The sequence below is a fragment of the Phascolarctos cinereus genome, unplaced genomic scaffold (genome assembly GCF_003287225.1).
Source record: "Phascolarctos cinereus isolate Bilbo 61053 unplaced genomic scaffold, phaCin_HiC Scaffold_9;HRSCAF=440, whole genome shotgun sequence".
Lineage (NCBI taxonomy): Eukaryota > Metazoa > Chordata > Mammalia > Diprotodontia > Phascolarctidae > Phascolarctos > Phascolarctos cinereus.
In genome coordinates, this window is record NW_027556402.1 from 198217709 (window position 1) to 198239436 (window position 21728).

The 21728-nt window shown below is 36.9% G+C and overlaps 1 protein-coding gene across 1 annotated transcript in view; it reads left to right on the forward strand.

Moving 5' to 3' along the window:
* Positions 1 to 21728, forward strand: part of POLN (DNA polymerase nu) — a 329088-nt gene that overhangs the window by 18790 nt on the left and 288570 nt on the right. Inside the window, exons 3-6 of the mRNA XM_078148556.1 lie at positions 1489 to 1998; positions 3118 to 3317; positions 12678 to 12790; positions 19223 to 19380. Of these exons, the coding sequence (XP_078004682.1) occupies positions 1489 to 1998; positions 3118 to 3317; positions 12678 to 12790; positions 19223 to 19380 (981 nt within the window). The remainder of the gene's footprint in view (positions 1 to 1488; positions 1999 to 3117; positions 3318 to 12677; positions 12791 to 19222; positions 19381 to 21728) is intronic.

Consider the following 21728-nt stretch of genomic DNA (forward strand, 5'->3'; position numbering starts at 1 on the left):
CAATGTTGTTTGTCTTTACAGTGTTGTTACTGTATAAATTGTTCACTCATTCTGTTCACTTCATTCTGCATCAGTTTGTCTGCATCAAATGTTTTTCCAGATTTCTCTGAACTCATCCCTTTTGTCATTTCTTACGGCACAATAGTATTCCATTACATTCATATATCAAGATTTGTTTAGCTATTTCCCAAGTAATGGGTACTTCCTTAGTTTCCAGTTCTTTACCACTCCAAAAAAAAAATTGGTGCTAAAACAATTTTTGTACATATGGGCCCTTTTTTCCCTTTTTCTGATCCCTTTGGAATTTAGGCTTAGTAGAGGTATTGCTGGATTAGGGGGTATGTACAGGTTAGTGACTTTTTAGATGTGGTTCCAAATTGCTTTCTATAATAACTGTACCAGTTCATATATAACTTCATTAACATTGTATCATTGTGGCTATTTTCCTGCAGCTCCTCCAGTATTTGTCATTTTCCTTTTTTTGTAGTCTTTGCCAATCTGATAAGTGTAAGGTAGAAACTCAGAGCTGCTTTAATTTACATTTCTCTAATTATTTGGAGAATTTTTTCATATGGCTGTTGATTGCTTAGATCTCTTCTTCTCCTTTTTTTGCTTTTTGGTGAGGCAGTTGGGGTTAAGTCACTTGCCCAGGGTCACACAGCTACTGAGTGTTAAGTGTCTGAGGCCAGATTTGAACTCAGGTCTTCCTGACTCCAAGGCTGGAGCTCTAACCACTGCACCTCCTAGCTGCCCCTTGGATCTCTTCTTTTAAAAGCTGCCTGTTCATATCCTTTGACCATTTATGAATTGGGGAATGGCTTTATTCTTATAAGATGTGAATCAGTTACTTATATATCTTGAAAATGAGATCTTTTTCAGAGAAACTTGTAGCAAAAGTTTAAAAATTTATTTTTCCTTTCAAAGAGATCCTGTTTTACAGGGTTATCCTATATTTGGGCCAATGTAATATTCATAAAAGGCACTGTGTCAAAATAAAATTTTAACTAATAAAAAATAATAGGAATGGTGAAAAAATAATAGTGCAGACTAAACTCAGCTTTTTAAAAGATTAAAGATTACCATAGTGTGAGTGGTTTTCTAATTTTACAGAAGCTTCTAGAGCTTCTGCTATATTTGTATAAACTTTGAAAGCCCAAGGTGATACTTCTGTGTGATGATGAAGCATCAGAGGAAGATTTTAGTTGAGGACTATAGACTAGAATGTTTATAAAATTTACTTTAGGCTTTACTTGCATGTGCTTCTTATGTAAATAGAGTATATCTGGCATAAAAGATACCATAATAACTTACATTTTTATACACTTCAAGGTTTACAGAGATTTTCTTACTACAACCATGTGAGATATGTAGTACAAGTATTATTATCCCCACACTACAGTTAGATAGACTCTATAGGAAATAAATTTTGTTTATATTTGTGACTTAAATACACGGGTCATTTTTTAATAAAGCATTTTTTTTCAATAGAGTCCTCATTGTGTAACTGTAACAAATCAGTTACCAAAAGTTTCCAACATGATCTCTCTTCAGTCAACTGGTATTAGGTATTCTAACCAAATATCTAACATCAAGGACTGTAATTCACCAGAGTCAATGCCCCTTACCAGTTGTGTAATTCCTTCCTTAAATATCAAACCCTCACATTTGCAGCAAAAAGAAATTAAGAAGGAATATTTCTTAAAAGAAAACAACAATATTGAAAAGAAGGATGCTAAGAACCTTAAAAGGAAGCATACTACAGCCAGTCATTTGTCAAAGCAAACAAAGCGTTGCTTCACGATGGAAGAATTTGGAAATGGAATTGAAACCAAATATCAAAATTCAGGAGAGACAAGAGCTCTTGAAAACCCAGTCTGCGATGTCAGATCTTTGGGAACTGTAGACAAAAATCAGCTGATGGAAAAGCTAAAACAAGCAGCTGCTCTAGTAGTCACAATAATCTATCAGGATGGGTCATCCCAGCTAAAACATTACAAGGTCAGTAAATAGTGATAGTTTTTGCCAACTGAAAAGTAAGTTACCCTTTTAAAAAATTGAAAATATATTAATAGAATTTTAAGCTTAGGTATTTTTATTGTAGTGCATGGTCTACAATATAATTAATAGCTCTTGATACACTGTACAATTAGAAATCTTTGAATGACAAAGGAGGAAAGGCGCTGAATATGTGATTTATTGTGTCATTGTTTAATGTTTTATAGAGTTCACTCTTGCGATTTAAATTTCAGAAGATTTTGTGTATTTTAATGTCAGAATTTTATAGAAAAAACTATTTAAATTATTGAAAGACTTGGATATTTATAAGAAGTTATCTGAAAAAAAGTGAGGGATTGGCACTTGAATTTAGATTATGCTTTGCCTTTAAAAAGCACCTTCCCTTTCCAAAGTAATTTTATAAAATTTGACTGTGCATTAAAATCCATTCCATATAGTACATCTTATAATAATAGCTGATTTTAGAAAATGTTATAGACTAGGGAAATTTTGACCAAGACCGTTTCAATGGACAGATCTTGATTTAGTGTATGTCTACAGTTTGATTGTACGGGGTTTTTGACATCTTGGATTTAGGAGCTTAACATTCAGCATATCACACATCGTTCAAGTAGTAAGTTAGGGATAATAAGATGATGATTATAAGTCACTTTTTGGGAGCATCTTAAGTTTTATAAAATACTTTCCTCAGTCATGTATCTGGAATCAGAGGGTTTGGGTTAGATACCGATTGCCTGTGTGACCTTGGGCAGGTTACTTCCTCTCTCTGAGCTTCCTTTTTCATCATCTGTGAATAATGGGGGTAGAACAGATAGTCTAAACTTCACTAAAGTGTCGTACTCTAAGTCCCATGATGCCATGTAGGTAGTAGAAATCTTTAATTTTTTAAAATGAGGAAACTGAAGTGCAAACAGGTTTAGTGATTTACCCACAGTCACCCAGGAGCAGGCATTAACCAAAATCTGTAACTTATTAACCCAAATTAGTTTAAGGCCAGGGTGCTTTCCATTAATTGTGACAGAAGCAAAAATACTTTTCTTCCTTAAAATCAGTTATTTGTTTTTAGCTTATTAAGTTGTTGGTTTGATTGCATTTACACAGGAGGATCTAAATTCATTGGTAAAAGGAATCATTATTTTAATAAAGAGTCCACTGGACAACAGCAGTCATCCCTTTAGTTCATCAGGCACAGACCTACCTATAATGGATGAATTTACCAAAGATGATAGGTATATATACTTAAAAATAGAACATGATAATCTTTGGAGACAAGAGCAAGAGATGAGTAATCAATTTGCCAGGTAAGAAAATGGAAAACGATCAAATCTTTATCAATCCTTACACATACTGTCTGTGTTCCAGTTATGGTATTATTTAAGCTGTGAACTTATAATAGATTACCTTTGTGTGGTTTATAATATAATTGGGAAATATTTAAGAAAATAAAAAATACAATAAAACACAAATAACAATACATTTTAGAACTAGGGGACGCCTTAGGGAAGCCTCTGTAGGGTTTAGTGTCTCCTGTTTCTATCTTAGTTTGATAGCACTGATCTAGATAATGCACTTACTCACTTTGGGTAGAATGGTTTTCTGTAATCTTTCTAACTAATCTATAAGGGAACCTCAGGTGATTAGGCTTCTAATGCAGCTTAAAGTTGTTGATAAGTTCTGGGCAATAATAACTTTAGGAAAAATAACCTATTAGGGGATAGTCAGTTCATGGAAATAGTAAGGGCGTTAGACTTAATGTTTTTTTAAATGGGGCTTGTGACCTCTTGGAAGAGCTTAACATTCAGCATATCACACATCCTTCAAGTAGTAAGTTAGGAATAATAAGATGATCATTATAAGTCACATTTCAGGAGCATCTTAAGTTTTATAAAATGGGCACAGAGCAGAATTTTTTTATAGTTTGGTTATGATTTATTAATTATAACTGGAATACATAACTGGAAATTATAATCCCCATTTCCTAGGACATCTTTGAGTTTTAAGTTAAATCTTAGTATATATACATATATATATGTATATGTCTTTTAATGCATGTATATATTTAACAAGGATCCAATTTAAATTAAAGTCTTATTTTAAAACATTGATTTAGATCCAACTTTAAGTGGTCTCACTGCAATTTAAACCCTTTTGTTCTTTCTAGACCTTTCCACTAACCAAAATGAAAAGTATGTATATGTCCTTATAATTGTTCGTATACAAGCATACCTCATTTTATTGTGTTTCGCTTTATTGTACTTTGCAAATATTATGTTTTTTACCAATTGAAGGTTTGTGGCAACCCTCTATCAAGCAAGTCTATTAGCGTCCTTTATCCAGCAGCATGTGTGTCTCTGTGTTACAACTGGAAATTGGTAATTCTAACAGTAATTTAAAACTTTTTCATTATTGTTATATCTGTTATTTTGATCTGTGGTCAGTGATCTTTGATGTTAATTATTTTGGGGAACCATGAACCATGTCCACGTAAGATGGCAAACTTAATCAATAAATGTGTGTGTTTTGACTGTTCCACCGACTCCTCATTTCTCTATCTCTCTCCCTCTCCTTGGACTTCCCTATTCCCTGAGATACAACAATATTGAAATTAGGCCAAATAACCCTACAATGGTCTCTGAATATTCAGGTGAAAGGAAGAAACAATCAATGTGGCCAACTTCATTGTTGTCTTATTTTAAGAAACTGTTACAGCCACCCTAGCCTTCAGCAACTATCACTTTAGTCAGTCAGTAGCCATCAACAATGAGGTAAGATCCTCCACCAGCAAAAAGATTATGACTCACTGAAGACTTAGATAATGGTTAGTATTTTTTTTTTCAGCAATAAAGTATTTTTTAAATTTAGGTATGTACATTTTTTAAGACATAATACTATTGCATAATTAATATACTACAATATAATGTAAACATAAGTGGCAAACCAAAAAATTTGTGTGACGCATTTTATTGCAATATTCACTTTATTGCAGTGGTATGGAACTGAGCTTGCAATCTTTCTAGGGTATGCTGTACTAGAAGATACTGTAGGTATTAAGTAACCTCTTAATCTTTTTTTCTAAATTAATCAATTTTTAGTTTTCAACATTCATGATCACAAGATTTTGAGTTCTAAATTTTCTCCCCATCTCTCCCCTCCCCCCACCTCAAGATGACATGCATTCTGAATATCCCTTCCCCCAATCTGCCCTCCCTTCTATCATGCCCCCCACTTCTCTTATCCCTTTCCTGTTCTATTTTCCTGTAGGGCAGGATAGATTTCTGTACCCCTTTGCCTATATATCTTATTTCCTAATTGCATGTAAGAACAATTTTCAACATTTGTTTTTAAAATTTTTGAGTTCCAAATTCTCTCCCTCCCTCCCCACCCACCCCTCATTGAGAAGGCAAGCAACTAGATACAGGTTATACATGTGTAGTCATGCAAAACACTTCTGTAGTAGACATGTTATAAAAGACTAACTGTATTTTCCTCCCTCTTATCCTACCCCCCCATTTGTTCTATTCTCCCATTTGACCCTGTCCCTCCTCAAAAGTGTTTGCTTCTGATTACTCCCTCCCCAAATCTGACCTCCCTTCTATCATCCCCATCCCCCTTATCCCTTTCCCCACTATTTTCCTGTAGGGTAAGATAGATTTCCATACCCAATTGAGTGTGTATGTTATTCCCTCCTTTATGCCAAATCTGATGAGAATTAGTAAGATTCACTCATTTCCTCTCACTTCCCCCTTCTCCCCTCCACTGTAAAAGGTTTTTCTTGCGTCTTTTTTGTGAGATATTTACCCCATTCTACCTCTCCCTTTCTCCTTCTTTCTTTACAATCCTCTCTCACCCCTTAATTTTATGTTTTAGATATTGTCCCTTCATATTCAACTCCCTGTGCCCTCTGTCTATAAATATATTCCCTCCAACTACCCAAATACTGAGAAAGGTGTCATGAGTTACAAGTATCATCTTTCCATATAGGAATGTAAACAGTTCAACTTTATTAAGTCCCTTATGATTTCTCTTTCCTGTTTACCTTTTCATACTTCTCTTGGGTCTTGTATTTGAAAGTCAGATTTTCTATTCAGCACTGGTCTTTTCATCAAGAATGCTTGAAAGTCCTCTATTTCATTGAATATCCATTTTTTTCCCCTGAAGGATTATGCTAAGTTTTGCTGGGTAGGTGATTCTTGGTTTTAATCCTAGCTCCTTTGACCTCCGGAATATCATATTCCAAGCCCTCTGATCTCTTAGTGTAGAAGTTGCTAAATTTTGTGTTATCCTGATTGTGTTTCCATAATACTTGAATTATTTCTTTCTGGCTGCTTGCAATATTTTCTCCTTGACCTGGGAACTCTGGAATTTGGTTATAATATTCCTAGGAGTTTTCTGTTTGAGATCTGTTTCAGGAGGTGATTGGTGGATTCTTTCAATTTCTATTTTACCCTCTGGTTCTAGAATATCAAGGCAGTTTTCCTTGATAATTTCTTGAAAGATGATGTCTAGGCTCTTTTTTTGATCATGGCTTTCAGATAGTCCAATAATTTTAAAATTATCTCTCCTGAATCTATTTTCCAGGTCAGTTGTTTTTCCAGTGAGATCTTTCACATTGTCTTCTATTTTTTCATTCTTTTGTTTTGTTTTATAATGTCTTGATTTCTCATAAAGTCATTAGCTTCCATTTGCTCCATGCTAATTTTTAAGGAATTCTTTTCTTCAGTAAGCTTTTGGACCTTCTTTTCCATTTGGCCAATTTTGCTTTTTAAGGCATTCTTCTCCTCATTGGCTTTTTGGACCTCTTTTGCCATTTGGGTTAATCTATTTTTTAAGTTTTTTTTCTTTTCTTTTTTTTTCTGTAAGGGAAATTTGCTTTTGCATTTCTCAAAAAGTATCAGTGAAAAACAAAGTATCGTGCTATGGGTTACAGTCAAGTATTTAACCAAAATGATAAGGAAAAGAACTGTGCCTTGAGGACATTTAAAAATTATAGTTACATTAGCATTAATGAAACATTACCTGAAGACACACAGTTTATCCTCTTCTCTACATGGTAAGATAATCTGAGCTTATCAATTTTGCACCATGGAATTTTGACATTTAAAAGTAAAATGTCAGTGTGAGAAAACAGTTTATAAAACTGAAAACAAACCTTTAAATGAACTAGTTCAGTTTATCACAAACCTTGATGCAGTACCAGTGACTAACTTGGGGAAGAGTTCCTTGTGAAAAATGTTGTATTCAGATAGTATAAGGTGTTATTTTCTACAGCATTTTTTTGGGTCTCCTTTAGCAAGCTGTTGACTTTTTTTTTTTATGATTTTCTTACATCACTCTCATTTCTCTTCCATATTTTCCCTATACTTCTCTTACTTGATTTTCAGAATTCTTTTTGAGCTGTTCCATGACCTGAGACCAATTCATATTTTTCTTGGATGCTTTAGATGTAGGAGCTTTGACTCTGTTGTCTTTTTCTGGTTATAGGTTTTGATCTCTTTTGTCAACAAAATAAAATTCTGTAGTCTGAGTTTTTTGCCTCTGTTTGCTCATGTTCCCAGCCAATTATTTGACTTTTTAACTGTTTGTTAAGGTAGAGCTCTGCTTTCAGTGTGGAGGGTGTACTGTCCCAAGCATCTGGGGTTTTGTATATCTGTTTTCAGAGATACTACTAGGGACCTGTAAATTTTCACTTCTTTCAAGGTGGAATGATCAAAGGAGAGATGTTTACTCTTTTCCTGGCCTGTGCTCTAGTCTGTGAATGACCACAAACACTCTTTTCTGCCTTGGAATTGTGAGGAGGATTCTCTCTACGCTGCCACCACAAGCTTCGCCATGCCAGCGTTCCTCCTTGTTCCAGAACTGCCATCCAGGACTGCAACCCAGATCCAAGCAAGATAATCCTGCCTCAGCACCAGCAAAGAGATCCCTGAAATCTCTCTCTAATCAGCCACTTGATTCTGCCACCATCTATGGGCCAAGAACTCCAGACCCAGCCACTGCTGCTGTGGCTGCCACCCCCAGGCTGCACGAGGGCCAGAACTGGACCACGTTCCTATCTTATCCAGGTCTGTGAGAGACCTTTCCCACAGACCTTCTAAGTTGTCTTTGGCATTTGTGGGTTGAGAAGTCTGGAAATTGCCACAGCTTCCTGTGATTCAGTCTCCTGAAGCCTACTCTTTTTGCCTGTGTGGCCCATGCTGACTTTGCTCCTCTTCCAGCCTGGTGCAACAGACCTTTCCTATAAACCATCCAGGTTGTCATGGGCTAGAAATTTGTTTCCCTTTGTCTTTTTGTTGTTCTGCTGCTCTGGAATTTGTTTAGAGTCATTTTTTGTAGGTATTTGGAGGGATTTGGGGGAGAGCTCAAGCAAGTCACTGCTTTTACTTTGCCATCTTGGCTCCGCCTCTTAATCTTTTTGTCACTAGAATAAATCAGAATATCAGAGTTAGAAGGGACCTTGGGATGATCTAGTTCCGCTAATATTCAAATGGTCATCTGATCTGTGCTTAAAAACCTTGCCTGAGACAGCTCATTCTACTTTTGGACAGCCCTGTTAGGAAGCTTTTCAGTAATTTGAACCTAAATCTGCCTCTCTGTTACTCTTTTCTCTTTAAATTTTTTTATGTTTTTTTTATATCATCATAATTTTCCCTGTTCCTTCTCCCAAAGAGCCATCCCATGTTTTTTTAAAGACAAAAAACAAGAAAATGAAGAGGAAGAAAATCAGCACAACTGATTAATGTATTGAAAAAGTCCAAAAACGTGTGTCATGTGCAACACTATGGACCTCCTACCTCTGCAATGGGATAGGTATCTTCATGTTTCTTCATTTGAGTCATGCTTAATCTTTGTAATTTTGCTATATTGAGTTTTGATTTTGTGTGTGTGTGGTTCTTTATATTTATATTGTTGTAGTTACTGTGTATGAGGCAGTCAGGTGGCTCAGTGGATAAAGCACTGAGAGTTCAAATCTAGCTTCAGGCACTGACTAGTGGTGTGACCCTGGGCAAGTCACTTAACCCTGTTTGCCTCAGTTTCCTCATCTGTAAAATGAGCTGGAGAAGGAAATGGCAAACCACTTCAGTATCTTCAGTACCATCTTCAGTATCAAGGAAACCCCAAATGGGGTCATGAAGAGTCAGATACTACTGAAAACGACTCAGCAGCAACAACAAAGTTACTGTGGATATTGTTTTCTTGGCTCTGTTTATTTTAGCCTGCCTCGGTTGATATGGATCTTCCCATGCTTCTTTTTACAAGTCTTTTTTTTTAAACTACTTTTAAAAATAAATTATCCTGTTGTCCAGAACTTTTGAAGTTTTTATTTTACTTTAAAAAATCTGGAGATAAAATTATCTTAGTGCTGTTGATTGTGTCATTTGAATCTTTATTATTTTTCTCAGTTGCTAAGGAATAACAGTTAAATGGCTCTGTGGATAGAGTGCTGGGCTTGGAGTCAGGAAGACCTGAGTTCAAATGCAGCCTCAGACACTTACTAGCTGTGTGACCTTGGGGAAGTCACTCAACCTCTCTTTCTGTTTGCCTTAATCCACTGGAGAAGGAGGTGGCAAACCACTCCAGTATCTTTGCCAGAAAAATCACATTGACAGTGTGGTCCACAGGGTCACGGAGACAGACACAACGGAACGGTCGAATAACAAGGAATAATAGTCATGGTGAACTAGTAAAGATAATAGACGTGAATAATAGAATAGTGAATTGTTTTCTTGTAATGCAGACTTGCTATGATGGCATCTCCATGGAGAGGAAGCTAAGGAGCTGCTTCCAGAAGAACTGTGATGAAATGTGAGGAAAGTGCACAGGTGGCCTTTCTGTGTCTGGCTCTGGTTGGACTACCAAATGGTTAAGAGGAAGTTTTTTCAGTTGGTTGTGTAGCCAGAAAAGTGAATGTCTTCAAAAGGTCTGAGTTAACTTTGGCCATCACTCTTTTTTCTTCCTTCAATTCTGGAGGATCTCAGTGACTCCTTCACACATAGATCTGGTGAAGTGGGTAGATTGTTCAACCTTCAGTGGCAAGGAGTGTGAGCATTTGGTATCTGGGAGTCCAGGAATCCAGGCCGGGTTTTGGAGCTAACTTAATGTCAACACCCTGAGGAAGACATAGTGATCTGTGGGAGCAACCCTCAGTACTTCAGCCCGTTGGAAGTATTCATCCAACAATTGTGCTGCATGTAGACATGAACTTAGTGGCACCATTGATATGTAGGAACTGAATTGAAGTTCAAAGCCACTTCCCTAGAGACTGAGAGGAGAATACGTTCCAGAGATGTTTGGGAGAAATGTTTGTATGTATGTTCTTGCTACATCAGTGAAGTAAATATTCCTGTGTAAAAGCTACATGTTACGTGGTTAAATGGGACTGAAGGTGCCAACCACACTGGTCTCCAACACATGGGGGAATACAGGAAGCGGGGACTTGAGCCAATGGCAGAGAAAAGGGATATCTCGACCCTCTTTGGGTACCTAATGGGAGAAATATAATAGAGTCAATCATGTTACATTTTTTTGTATGTTAAAAATCTGGCTCTGGGGACAAACATTCTAAAACAGCTACTAGCAATGACTTATTTAGATAGCCCTTGATTAGCAGAATTGACCATTCCCCCCCCCTTTTTAAGTGTTTCAGGAAGACATGTTATTGACATTTAATTTTTAACCAGCCTATATATAACTTTTACAGAATTTTAGTCTGTTTATATTTACTGTTATAACTATTACATTCGACATATCTTTTATCCTTTTAAAGCAGAATTGACTATTTTAAGAGTACTTTCTATAGCACCATATGCTCTATAAGAATATGAAAGAAATGTTAATTAAAGTTTATTTTTAATAATTAAGGAGAGTTGGGGCCATAGGTTTTAGGCTGGACTCTACCACAGCTGGGTCACATCTCTCTCAATAAATTTCAGTTGTTTTCTGTTGCCTCTAAGATAAAATGCAAACTCTTCTATTTGGTTGCTAAAGTCCTTTACCACCTGATTTTATCTTGTCTTTCCAGTTTCATTATATGTTCCTCTCCTTCTTGTACTCTGAGGTTCTTCCAAACTGATCTTTTCTCTGTTCTGCACACATGGCATTCCATCTCCTATGTCTATGATTTTGCACTTTCTGTTCCCCATGCCTGGAACATACTCACTCAATCAATAAACATTTAAGTGCCTGCTATGTGCTAGGCCTTTTGCTAAGCATAGGAGATACAGAAAGAGGCAAAAGATAGTGTCTGCTTTCAAGGAGTTTACAATCTAATGGGGGTGACAGTATTCAAACAGATTTATATGAAGCAAGCTATATACAAGATAAATAGGAATAATTAACAGAGGGAAGGCACCAAGGTTAAGATGTGCTGGAGAAGGTATCCTGTAGGAGATTTTAGTTGGGACTTAAAGGAAGCCAGGAAGGTCAGTAGTCAGAGAAAGGAGGGAGAGTATTCTAGGCTTGGGGGACAGTCAGAGAAAATGTCTGGAGACAAGAGATGGTGTATTTTGTTTGTGGAATATCCAGGAGGCCCATGTTACTGGTTCAAAGAGCATGTGTTAGGGAATAAAGGTGGAAGAGGATAGGGAAGGTAGGAGGGGGTTAGGTTACTAAGGGCTTTGAATGCTAAACAGAGCATTTTACATTTGATCCTAGAGGCATGCCGCAGGAAGCCACTGGAGTTAATTGAAGAGGGGATGTGTGTGTGTGTGTGTGTGTGTGTGTGTGTGTGTGTGAGTGTGTGAGAGACAGACAGAGAGACATGACTGAATTGACCTGTGCTTCAGGAAAATCATTTTCATGGTTCTCTATTGCCTCCTCTTCTGTGCCTTGCAGAGTCCTTCACTTTAAAAACTCCTGATCGTCACAATTGCTAGTTCCTTCCCTACCAACTGGCTTGTCTTTAACTTCTTTGTATTTATTCTGTAACTATTTAAATGTGTATCTCCCAGGACAGAATGAATGTAAGCTCCTTGGGAGCACAGATTATTTCATTTTTTTGTCTTTGTATCCCCCCACATAGCATAGTGCCTAGCCCATAGTAAAATGCTTAATAAATGCTTATTGGTTAATTGACTGGGCGTTAGTTTCTTTATTACTAAAATGTGAGAATAAGACTAGATGATCCTCAAGGTTTCTTCCAGATTTAAAATAATAGTAACTAACATAGTGCCAGGTACTGTGCTAAGCACTTTACAACTATGTCATTTGATCTTCACAACAACCCTGGGAGGTCAGTGCTGTTGTTAGCCCTATTTTACAGGTGAGGAAAATGAGGTAAACAGAGGCTAAGGAAAATTATAATTGTAATTAAGCTAGAATTAATAGCTCCCAGATTTTTTTCCCCTAGGGCAGCTAAGTGATACAGTAGATACAGTGGAACTCAGAAACACCTGAGTTCAAATCCGGCAACAGACACTTGTTAGCTGTGTGACCCTGGACAAGTCACTTACCCTTGTTAGCCTCAGTTTCCCTATCTGTAAAATGAGATGGAGAAGGAAATTTCAAACCCCTTCAGTATCTTTGCCAAGAAAACCCAGAGTCACAAAGACTTGAACCTGATTGAACAACAACAAACAAAATTTTGTGATACAATTTTAACATTTTTTAAATAAATAGGCATTTAAATTAATGACTAAATTAATCACATCATTTTTATCTTACAGAACAGTGCTGTTTCAAATACTAAAATCTAAATATACTGTTGTATGCTTTAATGCTAAAGAGTTTGTGAAAACAGTGCTCCAAGTTTGTGGCAGTTATGGTCATTGGAAACAAGGTAAGTGCAGTTAATCTAAATACTTAGATTAACTCTCATCAGGATGGTCAGGGAATGGAATGTTCTGGTAAATGCTGAAGTCCAGTTAGTGGAGAATTGCTGTGTAACTGCTGTGTAAAAGACCCTAGATGAGGCTGTGTGGTGGACTTGGATAAGACCTGAGTTTAAATCCTATCTCAGACACTTGTAGCTGGGCAATTCTGGACAGGTCACCTGATTTCTCTAACCCTCAGTTTCCTCATCTATAAAATGAAGAGGTTGGACTTAATATGGTCTACAATTCCTCCTAGTTCTAAATCTATGATCCTATGATTTCACATATGTAAAAAGAGCTATCTACTCTGAGATATCAGCTAATAACTCATGTCAGAGCTCCTTGGAAAGCGTCTGGTCTCAGACCACAAGGCACCTTGCCTATGGTAATGCAGTTAGTAAGTGGCAGAGCAGCTAAAGAGCTGGATCATTATCATTTTCTTATCACCTAAATATTGTTGTACTCCAGGGCTCTGCCCTGTGCTGTCTGATCTTCTCTGTCTATTCTTTATTGACATTGGCTTTAAAATGGGTTTGGTTATCTTTATGCAAACAGCTGCCCAAACTGCATAACCAGGCTTCATCTCTCCTGAGCTCCAGATGTGCGTGTCTACGTGCTTGTTGATCACCTGTTCCTGGATGTTTGATAAGCATCTCAAACTCAACACGTCCAAAGTGAAACTCATTAACTTATCTTTTAAAATCCTAATTTTTCTATCTGTCAAAGACTCAACTATCTAGTCATCCAGATTCACAACTTTGACACTTTTTTCCCATCATGCCCTATATCAAATCAGTTGCCAAATCTTGTTGGTTCTACCAGTGTAGTATCCTTTGTGCTTATTGTCTTCTCTCCATTCACATGGTCACTACCCTTGTTTAGGCCCTGTTCTGGTCTCTTTGTCTCTAATCTCTCCCCTTTTCAATCTGTTTTTCATGGAGCTGCCAAAGTCATATTCCTACAGCACATATCTGATCATGTTACTCTCCTGCTCAAGAAGCTTAAGTGACTCCTTGATACTTTTAGGTTAAAATATAAACTCCTCTGTTTGGCATTTAACATTCGTCAAAATGTTTTCAACCTATCTTTCTAGACTGATTGCATGTTATTTTCCCTCACGTATTCTGTTTTCCAGTCAAACTTGCCTATTTGCCTTTTCTCACACACACTATCCCATCTCCTATCTCCATGCTTTTTAGCAGGCTTTTGGTGGGGTGGTGGTAGAATTTATTCTGAATTTAAACATAAAGAGTGTTTCCATACATAGCAGAACATAAAATGAGAATCCGATATGAAACTCTCAATCTCTATGTCATATCTCTTTTAAAAATTATTTATTAAACATTATGTGGCACCATGCTAAGCACTGGAAATACAAATACAAGTACTAAAGAAAACTCCTACCTTAATGGGGGAAGAGAACACATGAAAAGGAGCTAGAGAGAGGGAAGGGCTCTGTGTGGGGAGAAGGGATAAAAGTCCAGAGAGTCAGGAGCCTAGCTCTCTGGGTTGAAGTAAGCACCAATGGCCCAGGCAGTTCTTCAAAAAAATCTCTGTTTCAAAATCAGAAAGTTGTTTTGCTTGTACTTGTCCTCCTAAAATTATCCTTCCTTTTAACTCCCACCCCAATGCCTGCTTGTTTCTTTGTTGTATTTCCCCGATGTATTTCTACACAAAACTATGTGTTTAACCTTCCTTTGCCAGTTTCAGACAAGAGTGATATTCACTTGATACCTACTCTCCCATCCTTTCCTCTATGTTTCTATGCTCTTCTTCTTATACACCCCAATTATAAGATATAGCAAGTTCTAATGCCTTCTTCTTCTTTTTATACTATTGTATTCCTATTACCCTCCTTCATCTTACCCTCTTCAGGCCCTTAGAACACAATTAATCCTTCCCTCTTTGATTTTGTTAATTCCCTCAATACTCTTTGAAAGGTATTACAGTTCTAAAAGGACACATTTCTTTCCCCCCATTAGAATATCAGCACTACATCATCATTAATCTCCTTCTAATTGCTTAAATTAATTTACTTTTTTAGGTTTCTCTGTACACTTGTGTTTTTGTTTCATGGTTCCTGCTCAGCTCTGGTCTTTTTACCTGGAAAGCTTTAAAATCTTCTGTTCCACTAAGGGTTTATTTTTTCCTTTATAGGATTATACTCAGCTTTTCAGGGTAAGTGATTTGTAGTTATAAGCCTACATCTTTTGATTTTTGAATGTTGTATTCCAAGATCTCCTTTCATTTGAAGCTGAAGTTACCAGGTCTTGTGTGATACTGATTGTAGTTCTTTGGTATTTGAACTGCTTCTTTCCTGATGCTTGCAGTATTTTTTCTTTGCTGTGGAAGCTCTGGATTTTAGCTATGACTTGGACTTTTCCTTTTAGGGTTTCTTGTTTTTTTTTAATTAATTAATTTATTTTTAGTTTTCAACATTCACTTCCACAAGATTTTGAATTCCAGATTTTCTCCGCATCTCATCCCTCTGCCCACCCCAAAATGGCATGCATTCTGAATACCCCTAACCTTTCCTCCCTTCTGTCTTTCCCCCCCTTCTCTTATCCCTTTCCCCTTAAGTTTTCCTGTAGGGCAGGTTAGATTTCTGTATCCCATTTCCTGTATATCTTATTTCCCAGTTGCATGTGAAAACAATTAAAAAAAATTTTTTTTTTAATTTTGGGTTCCAAATTTTCTCCCTTCCTCCCTCCCCACCCATCCTCATTGAGAAGGCAAGCAACTCAGTACAGGTTATACATGTGTAGTCATACAAAACACTTCCATAGTGGTCATGTGAAAAACTAAGTATATTTCCCTTACTCCTATTCTGCCCCCCCATTTATTCTATTCTCTCTTTTGACCCTGTTCCTCCTTAGAAGTGTTTGCTTCTGATTACCCCCTTCCCCAGTCTGCCCTCCCCTCTGTCATTCCCCTGCTCTCTTTTCCCCTTTCCCCACTATTTTCCTGTAGGGTAAGATAGATTTCCATGCCCAATTGAGTGTGTATGTTATTCTCTCCTTAAGCCAAATCCAATGAGAATAAGATTCACTCATTCCCTTTCACCTTCCCCCATTTCCCCTCCACTGCAAAAGTCTGTTTTATGTGAGATAATTTACCCCATTCTACCTCTCCCTTTCTCCTTCTCCCAATATAATCCTCTCTCACCCCTTTATTTTATTCTCCAGATATCACCCCTTCATCTTCATCTCACCCTGTGCCCTCTGTTTATCTGTCTGTCTGTCTATCTATCTATCTACATACATATAATTTTTTTCCCTCCAACTACTTTAATACTGACAAAGGACTCACGAGTTACAGATATCATCTTTCCATGCAGAATGTAAACAGTTTAACCTTAATAAGTCTCTTATGATTTCTGTTTCCTGTTTACCTTTTCATGGTTCTCTGGAGTCTTATATCTGAAAGTCAAATTTTCTGTTCAGCACTGGTCTTTTCATCAAGAATGCTTGAAAGTCCTCTGTTTCCCTGAATATCCATTTTCCGCTTATGCTCAGTTTTTCTGGGTAGGTGATTCTTGGTTGTAATCCTATCTCCTTTGCCCTCTAGAATATTAAATTCTAAGCCCTTGGTCCCTTAATGTAGAAGCTGCTAAATCTTGTGTTATCCTGATTGTGTTTCCACAATACTTGAATTGTTTCTTTCTGGCTGCTTGCAATATTTTCTCCTTGACTTTGGAACTCTGGAATTTTTCTACAGTATTCCTAGAAGTTTTCCTTTGGGGATCTCTTTTAGGAGATGATTGGTAGATTCTTTCGATTTCTATTTTGCCCTCTGGTTCTAAAATATCAGGGCGTTTTTCCTTGATAATTTCTTGAAAGATGATGTCTAGGCTCTTTTTTTGATCATGGCTTTCAGATAGTCCAATAATTTTTAAATTCTCTCTCCTGGATCTATTTTCCAGGTCAGTTGTTTTTCTAATGAGATATTTCACATTGTTTTCTATTTTTTCATTCTTTTGAACTTGTTTTACAGTGTCTTGATTTTTCATAAAGTCACTAGCTTCCAATTGCTCCATTCTAATTTTTAATACTTTTAAGAAGTATTTTCTTCAGTAAGCTTTTGGACTTCCTTTTCCATTTGGCCAATTTTGCTTTTTAGGCATTCTTCTCCTCTTTGGCTTTTTGGACCTCTTTTGCCGTTTGGGTTAGGCTATTTTTTAAGGTGTTATTTTCTTCATTATTTTTTGGGTCTCCTTTAGTAAGCTGTTGACTTGTTTTTCATGATTTTCTTGCATCACTCTCAGTTTTTCCTCTACTTCTCTTCTCAGAATCCTTTTTGAGCTCTTCCATGACCTGGGACTGATTCACATTTTTCTTGGAGGCTTGACTTTATTGTCTTCTTCTGGTCCTATGTTTTGATCTTCTTTGTCACCAAAGAAAGATTCTATGGTCTGCCTATTTTTGCGCAGTTTGCTTATGTTAAGATAGGGGTCTGGTTCCAGTGTGGAGAATGTACTGTCCCAAGCTTCAGGGGGTTTCGTGCAGCTGTTTTCAGAGATACTTCTAGGGACCTGTAAATTTTCAGTTCTTCCAAGGTGTATAATCAAGGGCGAGGTGTTTACTCCTTTCCTGGCCTGTGCTGTGTTCTATGAGTGACCACAAGGACTCTTTTCTGCCTTGGAACTGTAAGGAGGATTCCTTCTGTACCACCACCACCACAAGCTCCACCACACCAGTGTACTTTCTTGCCCCTGGACTGCCACCCAGAGCTGTGACCCAGATCCAAGTATGGACAAAGCAAGAGAATCCTGCCTCAGCACCAGCAAAGAGGCCTCTGCAATCCTCCTCTGATCAGCCACTGGCTTCCCGCTCAGTCTGTGGGCTGAGAGCTCTGGAAGCAGTCATGCCTTGGGGCTGCGCTGGGACTGGGGCTAGATGGAGCTTCTCTCTGACTATGGTCACAGACCTTTCCTACTGACCATCTAAGTTGTATTTGGTGTTTGTGGGTTGAGAAGTCTGGAGACTGCCACAGCTCCCCTTGATTCAATCCCCTGAGGACTGTTCCAGGTTCTCTGAGGCCTGGTCTTTGCCTGTGTGCCCATGCTAAACTGCTCTCCTCTCCCAGCCCGGTGTAATAGACCTTTCCAATCAACCATCCAGGTTGTCTTGGGCTGAGAATTTGTTTCACTCTGTCTTTTTGTGGGTTCTGCTGCTGTAGAATTTATTTAGAGCAATTTTTTACAGGTATTTGGAGGGGTTTGGGGGAGAGCTCAAGCAAGTCACTGCTTTTACTTCACTATCTTGGCTCTGTCCCCCCTACTGCTATTCTACTACAACATACAGCCCTCTTCAACAAGCATTTATTAAGCACCTTCTATGTGCAAGGCAACTCACAACTCTATGGGACCGGTTGTACAACTAATATTATCCACATTTTGCAAATGAGGAAGCTTAGATTTAAAGAGGTCAATCCATTCTTCCACATATTCCTACAGAATAAATGTGAAAGCCATGATTTGATTCCAGATTTGATAACTTTAAGTCAAGCTCTTTCTACTGCAATACAGTGCTTCAGCAAAATGTTTATGTCTCACCTGATCTTCACATAATATTTCCTTGAAGTAAGTAGTTCAAATATTATTATTAATTTCATTTTACAGACTAGGATACTGAATCTTGAAGAAGTGAAGTGAAGTGATTTACCAAAGGGTAGAGTGCTATCACGTGACAGAACTAGACTTCAATCCTAGTTTTCTGACGTTGAGTCTAGTGTTCCTTCCTCTTTATTCTTCTCTATAACTCAACTAATCTAATTTTAGATTAAGGCTTTGTTCCCCTTCAGCATGAAAGTACTTCTGACATTTTAAGCTGTTTTCTTTCATTTATGACTTGTGAATGTGCTTCAGATCACTCACCAGAAAAGGTCTTTGATAGAGAAGAGAGGAAGATGATTCTTGATAATTGAAAAAGTAAGGAGATAGCTCAAAAAAGGAAAAAGGTTGCAGTACAGAGTTAGTTTATACCTATAAAATTAGTTTAATAATATCAGAGATCACTTTCTTGGTGATAGAGGGAGTGTGTATATATATATATATATATATATATATATACATACATTCACGTATATACGTATATACATACACTTATGTATAGGTATCTATAAATATACTAGGTATGTACACACGTATGTATAGATACCTATACATGTGTATACATATACATGTGTATGTATTCATATATACACATGTATACAAAAATATACAAAATTACATTCATCACAAGAGACTAGAATTTCAGCAATATAACATTTCTCCTTTGTTAACAAATTTAATAGCCTTTCAGAAACTTGAAAGGTAAATTGATAACTTCCTTATTCCTTGTGCTTCTCTCTTCTTTTTTTACTTTCTGCATAACTTTTTTCCTCTTCTTTTTCCTCAGTTGCTGATTTTGTGGTGTTAGATCCCAGAATTGCAGCATGGCTTCTTGATCCTAGTGATACTCTTTTCTCCTTTGAAGATTTAGTAAGGAAATATTTTGAAGAATCAGTCACAATGAAAATGAATAATACAAATGGAGGTTCTTCACACAATATGGTGGTGAGTCATTTTAAAATAGCCACAGATTTAAAAACAAATTTGCATATAAATAGATGATTGTAAGAGAGAGATAAATCACTTTTTAGACTTCTCCTTAGCCCCAAGAGGGGGATTAAGTAATTACTTCATAGAATCATGGAATCTTAAGAGGTGGAAGAGATATTAGAGTTCCAGCTTCATGTCATTCTCAAGATTCTTATGGATAGACCTGTATTAGAAGGTGAATATCAATTAAAAATTAAGATAAATCATCCCTGAGTAATCTTGTATCATTTGACAAGGGGTCATTAGCATACCCCTCTGTAAATATATCGTTAAGAGAAGTAATATGTCCTACAGTAGCTTTCTTCAGAGTAGAAAACCAAGCACATTAGGCAAGAGAATGCCAACAGTTAGGCAAATTGTATTTGTTTTTAATTTCAGGTGACTGGAATACTTTGAGTGCCCCCATATTATATGATCCCTTCTGGTTATTTCAGAATCAGATAAACTTTATCGAAAGATTATGATTTAGATAAACAGGTACTATCTCACATTGAATGAAAGGTTGTAGATGGATTGATGCTTTAAGTAGATCAGTAGTTTCTACCCCAAAATATACTCCTACCAAGAGACTACTTCTCCCATCAAAGTCTCAGTTTAGGGGATGGGCATAAGAAATTAGGGAGAAGGAAGAAGGTGGATTTGGGAGAAGGAGGAAAAAGGAGAGGAAAGGGATGAAGGACTCTTTTTTTTTCCTCTGCAGTTTGTAGGTTTTAAGAGATGGGAACCATGGCATTAAAAACTTCACAGACTGGTAAAAACAAACAAACAAACATGCCATGGATGAGTGCCATCCTATGAATAGTAGCTGGGAGACATTGGTCTAGATGACTTCTAATTTTTTTTTTTTTGGTGAGATCAAGTGTTGGTGTTTTGACATTTTATCAATTTTCTTTTTATATCATTGTCACTTCAGTTTCTTCTCCAGCTAAATAGAAGCAACTACTTCCTCCCCACATTATAACAAAGTAGTACAATTGAGCAAAATAATCACATATTGACTGTGTTTGAAAAAGTGTGCTCTGAAGTTTAGCTCAAGATGACCAAATAAGTAGAAGCAGAAAAGCCCAGTTCTTTCATAACTATTTCAAAAAGGATAAAAATGAACATGGAACCAAGAAATAATTTTTAAAAATCAAGAGAAACCATAACTAAGTGCATTGTGTTAATTCACACAAAAAGAAAACTAGAAACCTGTGGGTAATAGAGAAGGGGTCTAACCAGAAAAGCCTATTCTAGAGCACAAAGCATGAATGCCTTCTAGCTCTCTAACTACAGACAACCAAGGTAAGGCTAGCACTCTGTACCAGGTATAAAGAGAAAGGAGCTCAGATCAGGGTCTAACCAAGGGTTCCTGAAACAGGCAGCTGTGTCCTCTGATTTGAAGCTAGGGCTCAGGCCTACTAGGCTCAGACCAGGAGGGAAGTGATCAAACTGCAACATATAGGTTGCCTTAGCTCAGACTTCCTGTCTAGATTGCCCAGGTATACACCCCAGGAGCACTGACCAGCTCATATAGACTGAACATGTTAGGCAGACACCAGGTGATAGAAATCAATATAAAAAAAAATCTCACCATTCTTTCCAGAAATTTGCAGAGCCTGACCCTGGCTTAAAGTCCTAATTCAGAAAAATGAGTAGATAGGTAGAATAGTAGATAAATTGAAGAAAATATTGATAATCAAGAAATATTTTGAAACTGAAGATGCCCAAGAAAAAAAGACCCAAAAGAAGAGAATAATTTAGTAACATCAAAACCAGAGCACTTCAAAGGAATTTACGGATGTGCCACAAGATATATTGGAATTTCTGGAAGAAATGAAGCAAGAGTTTAAAAATGATCATAAAAATAAAATGGAATTTTGGAGGAAAGAATTGGAAAAGAAGTGAAAGTTATAGAGGAAAGACTTGAGAGGAAACAGCTTAGGAAGTACATACTATTACTCAATTAACAAATTCCTTAAAAATTAGGTTGAACCAAATAGAAATCAGGAATTCCATGAGACAACAATAAATATTAGATCAAAGTGAAAATACTAAAAAGCATCAGAAACTATATATATTATCAAACAGCAATGACCTAGAAAACAGGCCAAAGAGAAAGAATCTAAGAATTGTTGGATATTAACCAGAAAACCTCCACCATTAAAAAAGCCTAGATACTATATATCAAGAAGTCATAAATGAAAACTGCCCAGACCTATTTACAATCAGAGGGCAAAGTGAAAGGAGAAAAGAATCCATTAACCACTTCCTAAAAGAAACCCCAAAATAAATACTCCTAGGAATATCACAGCCCAAATCCA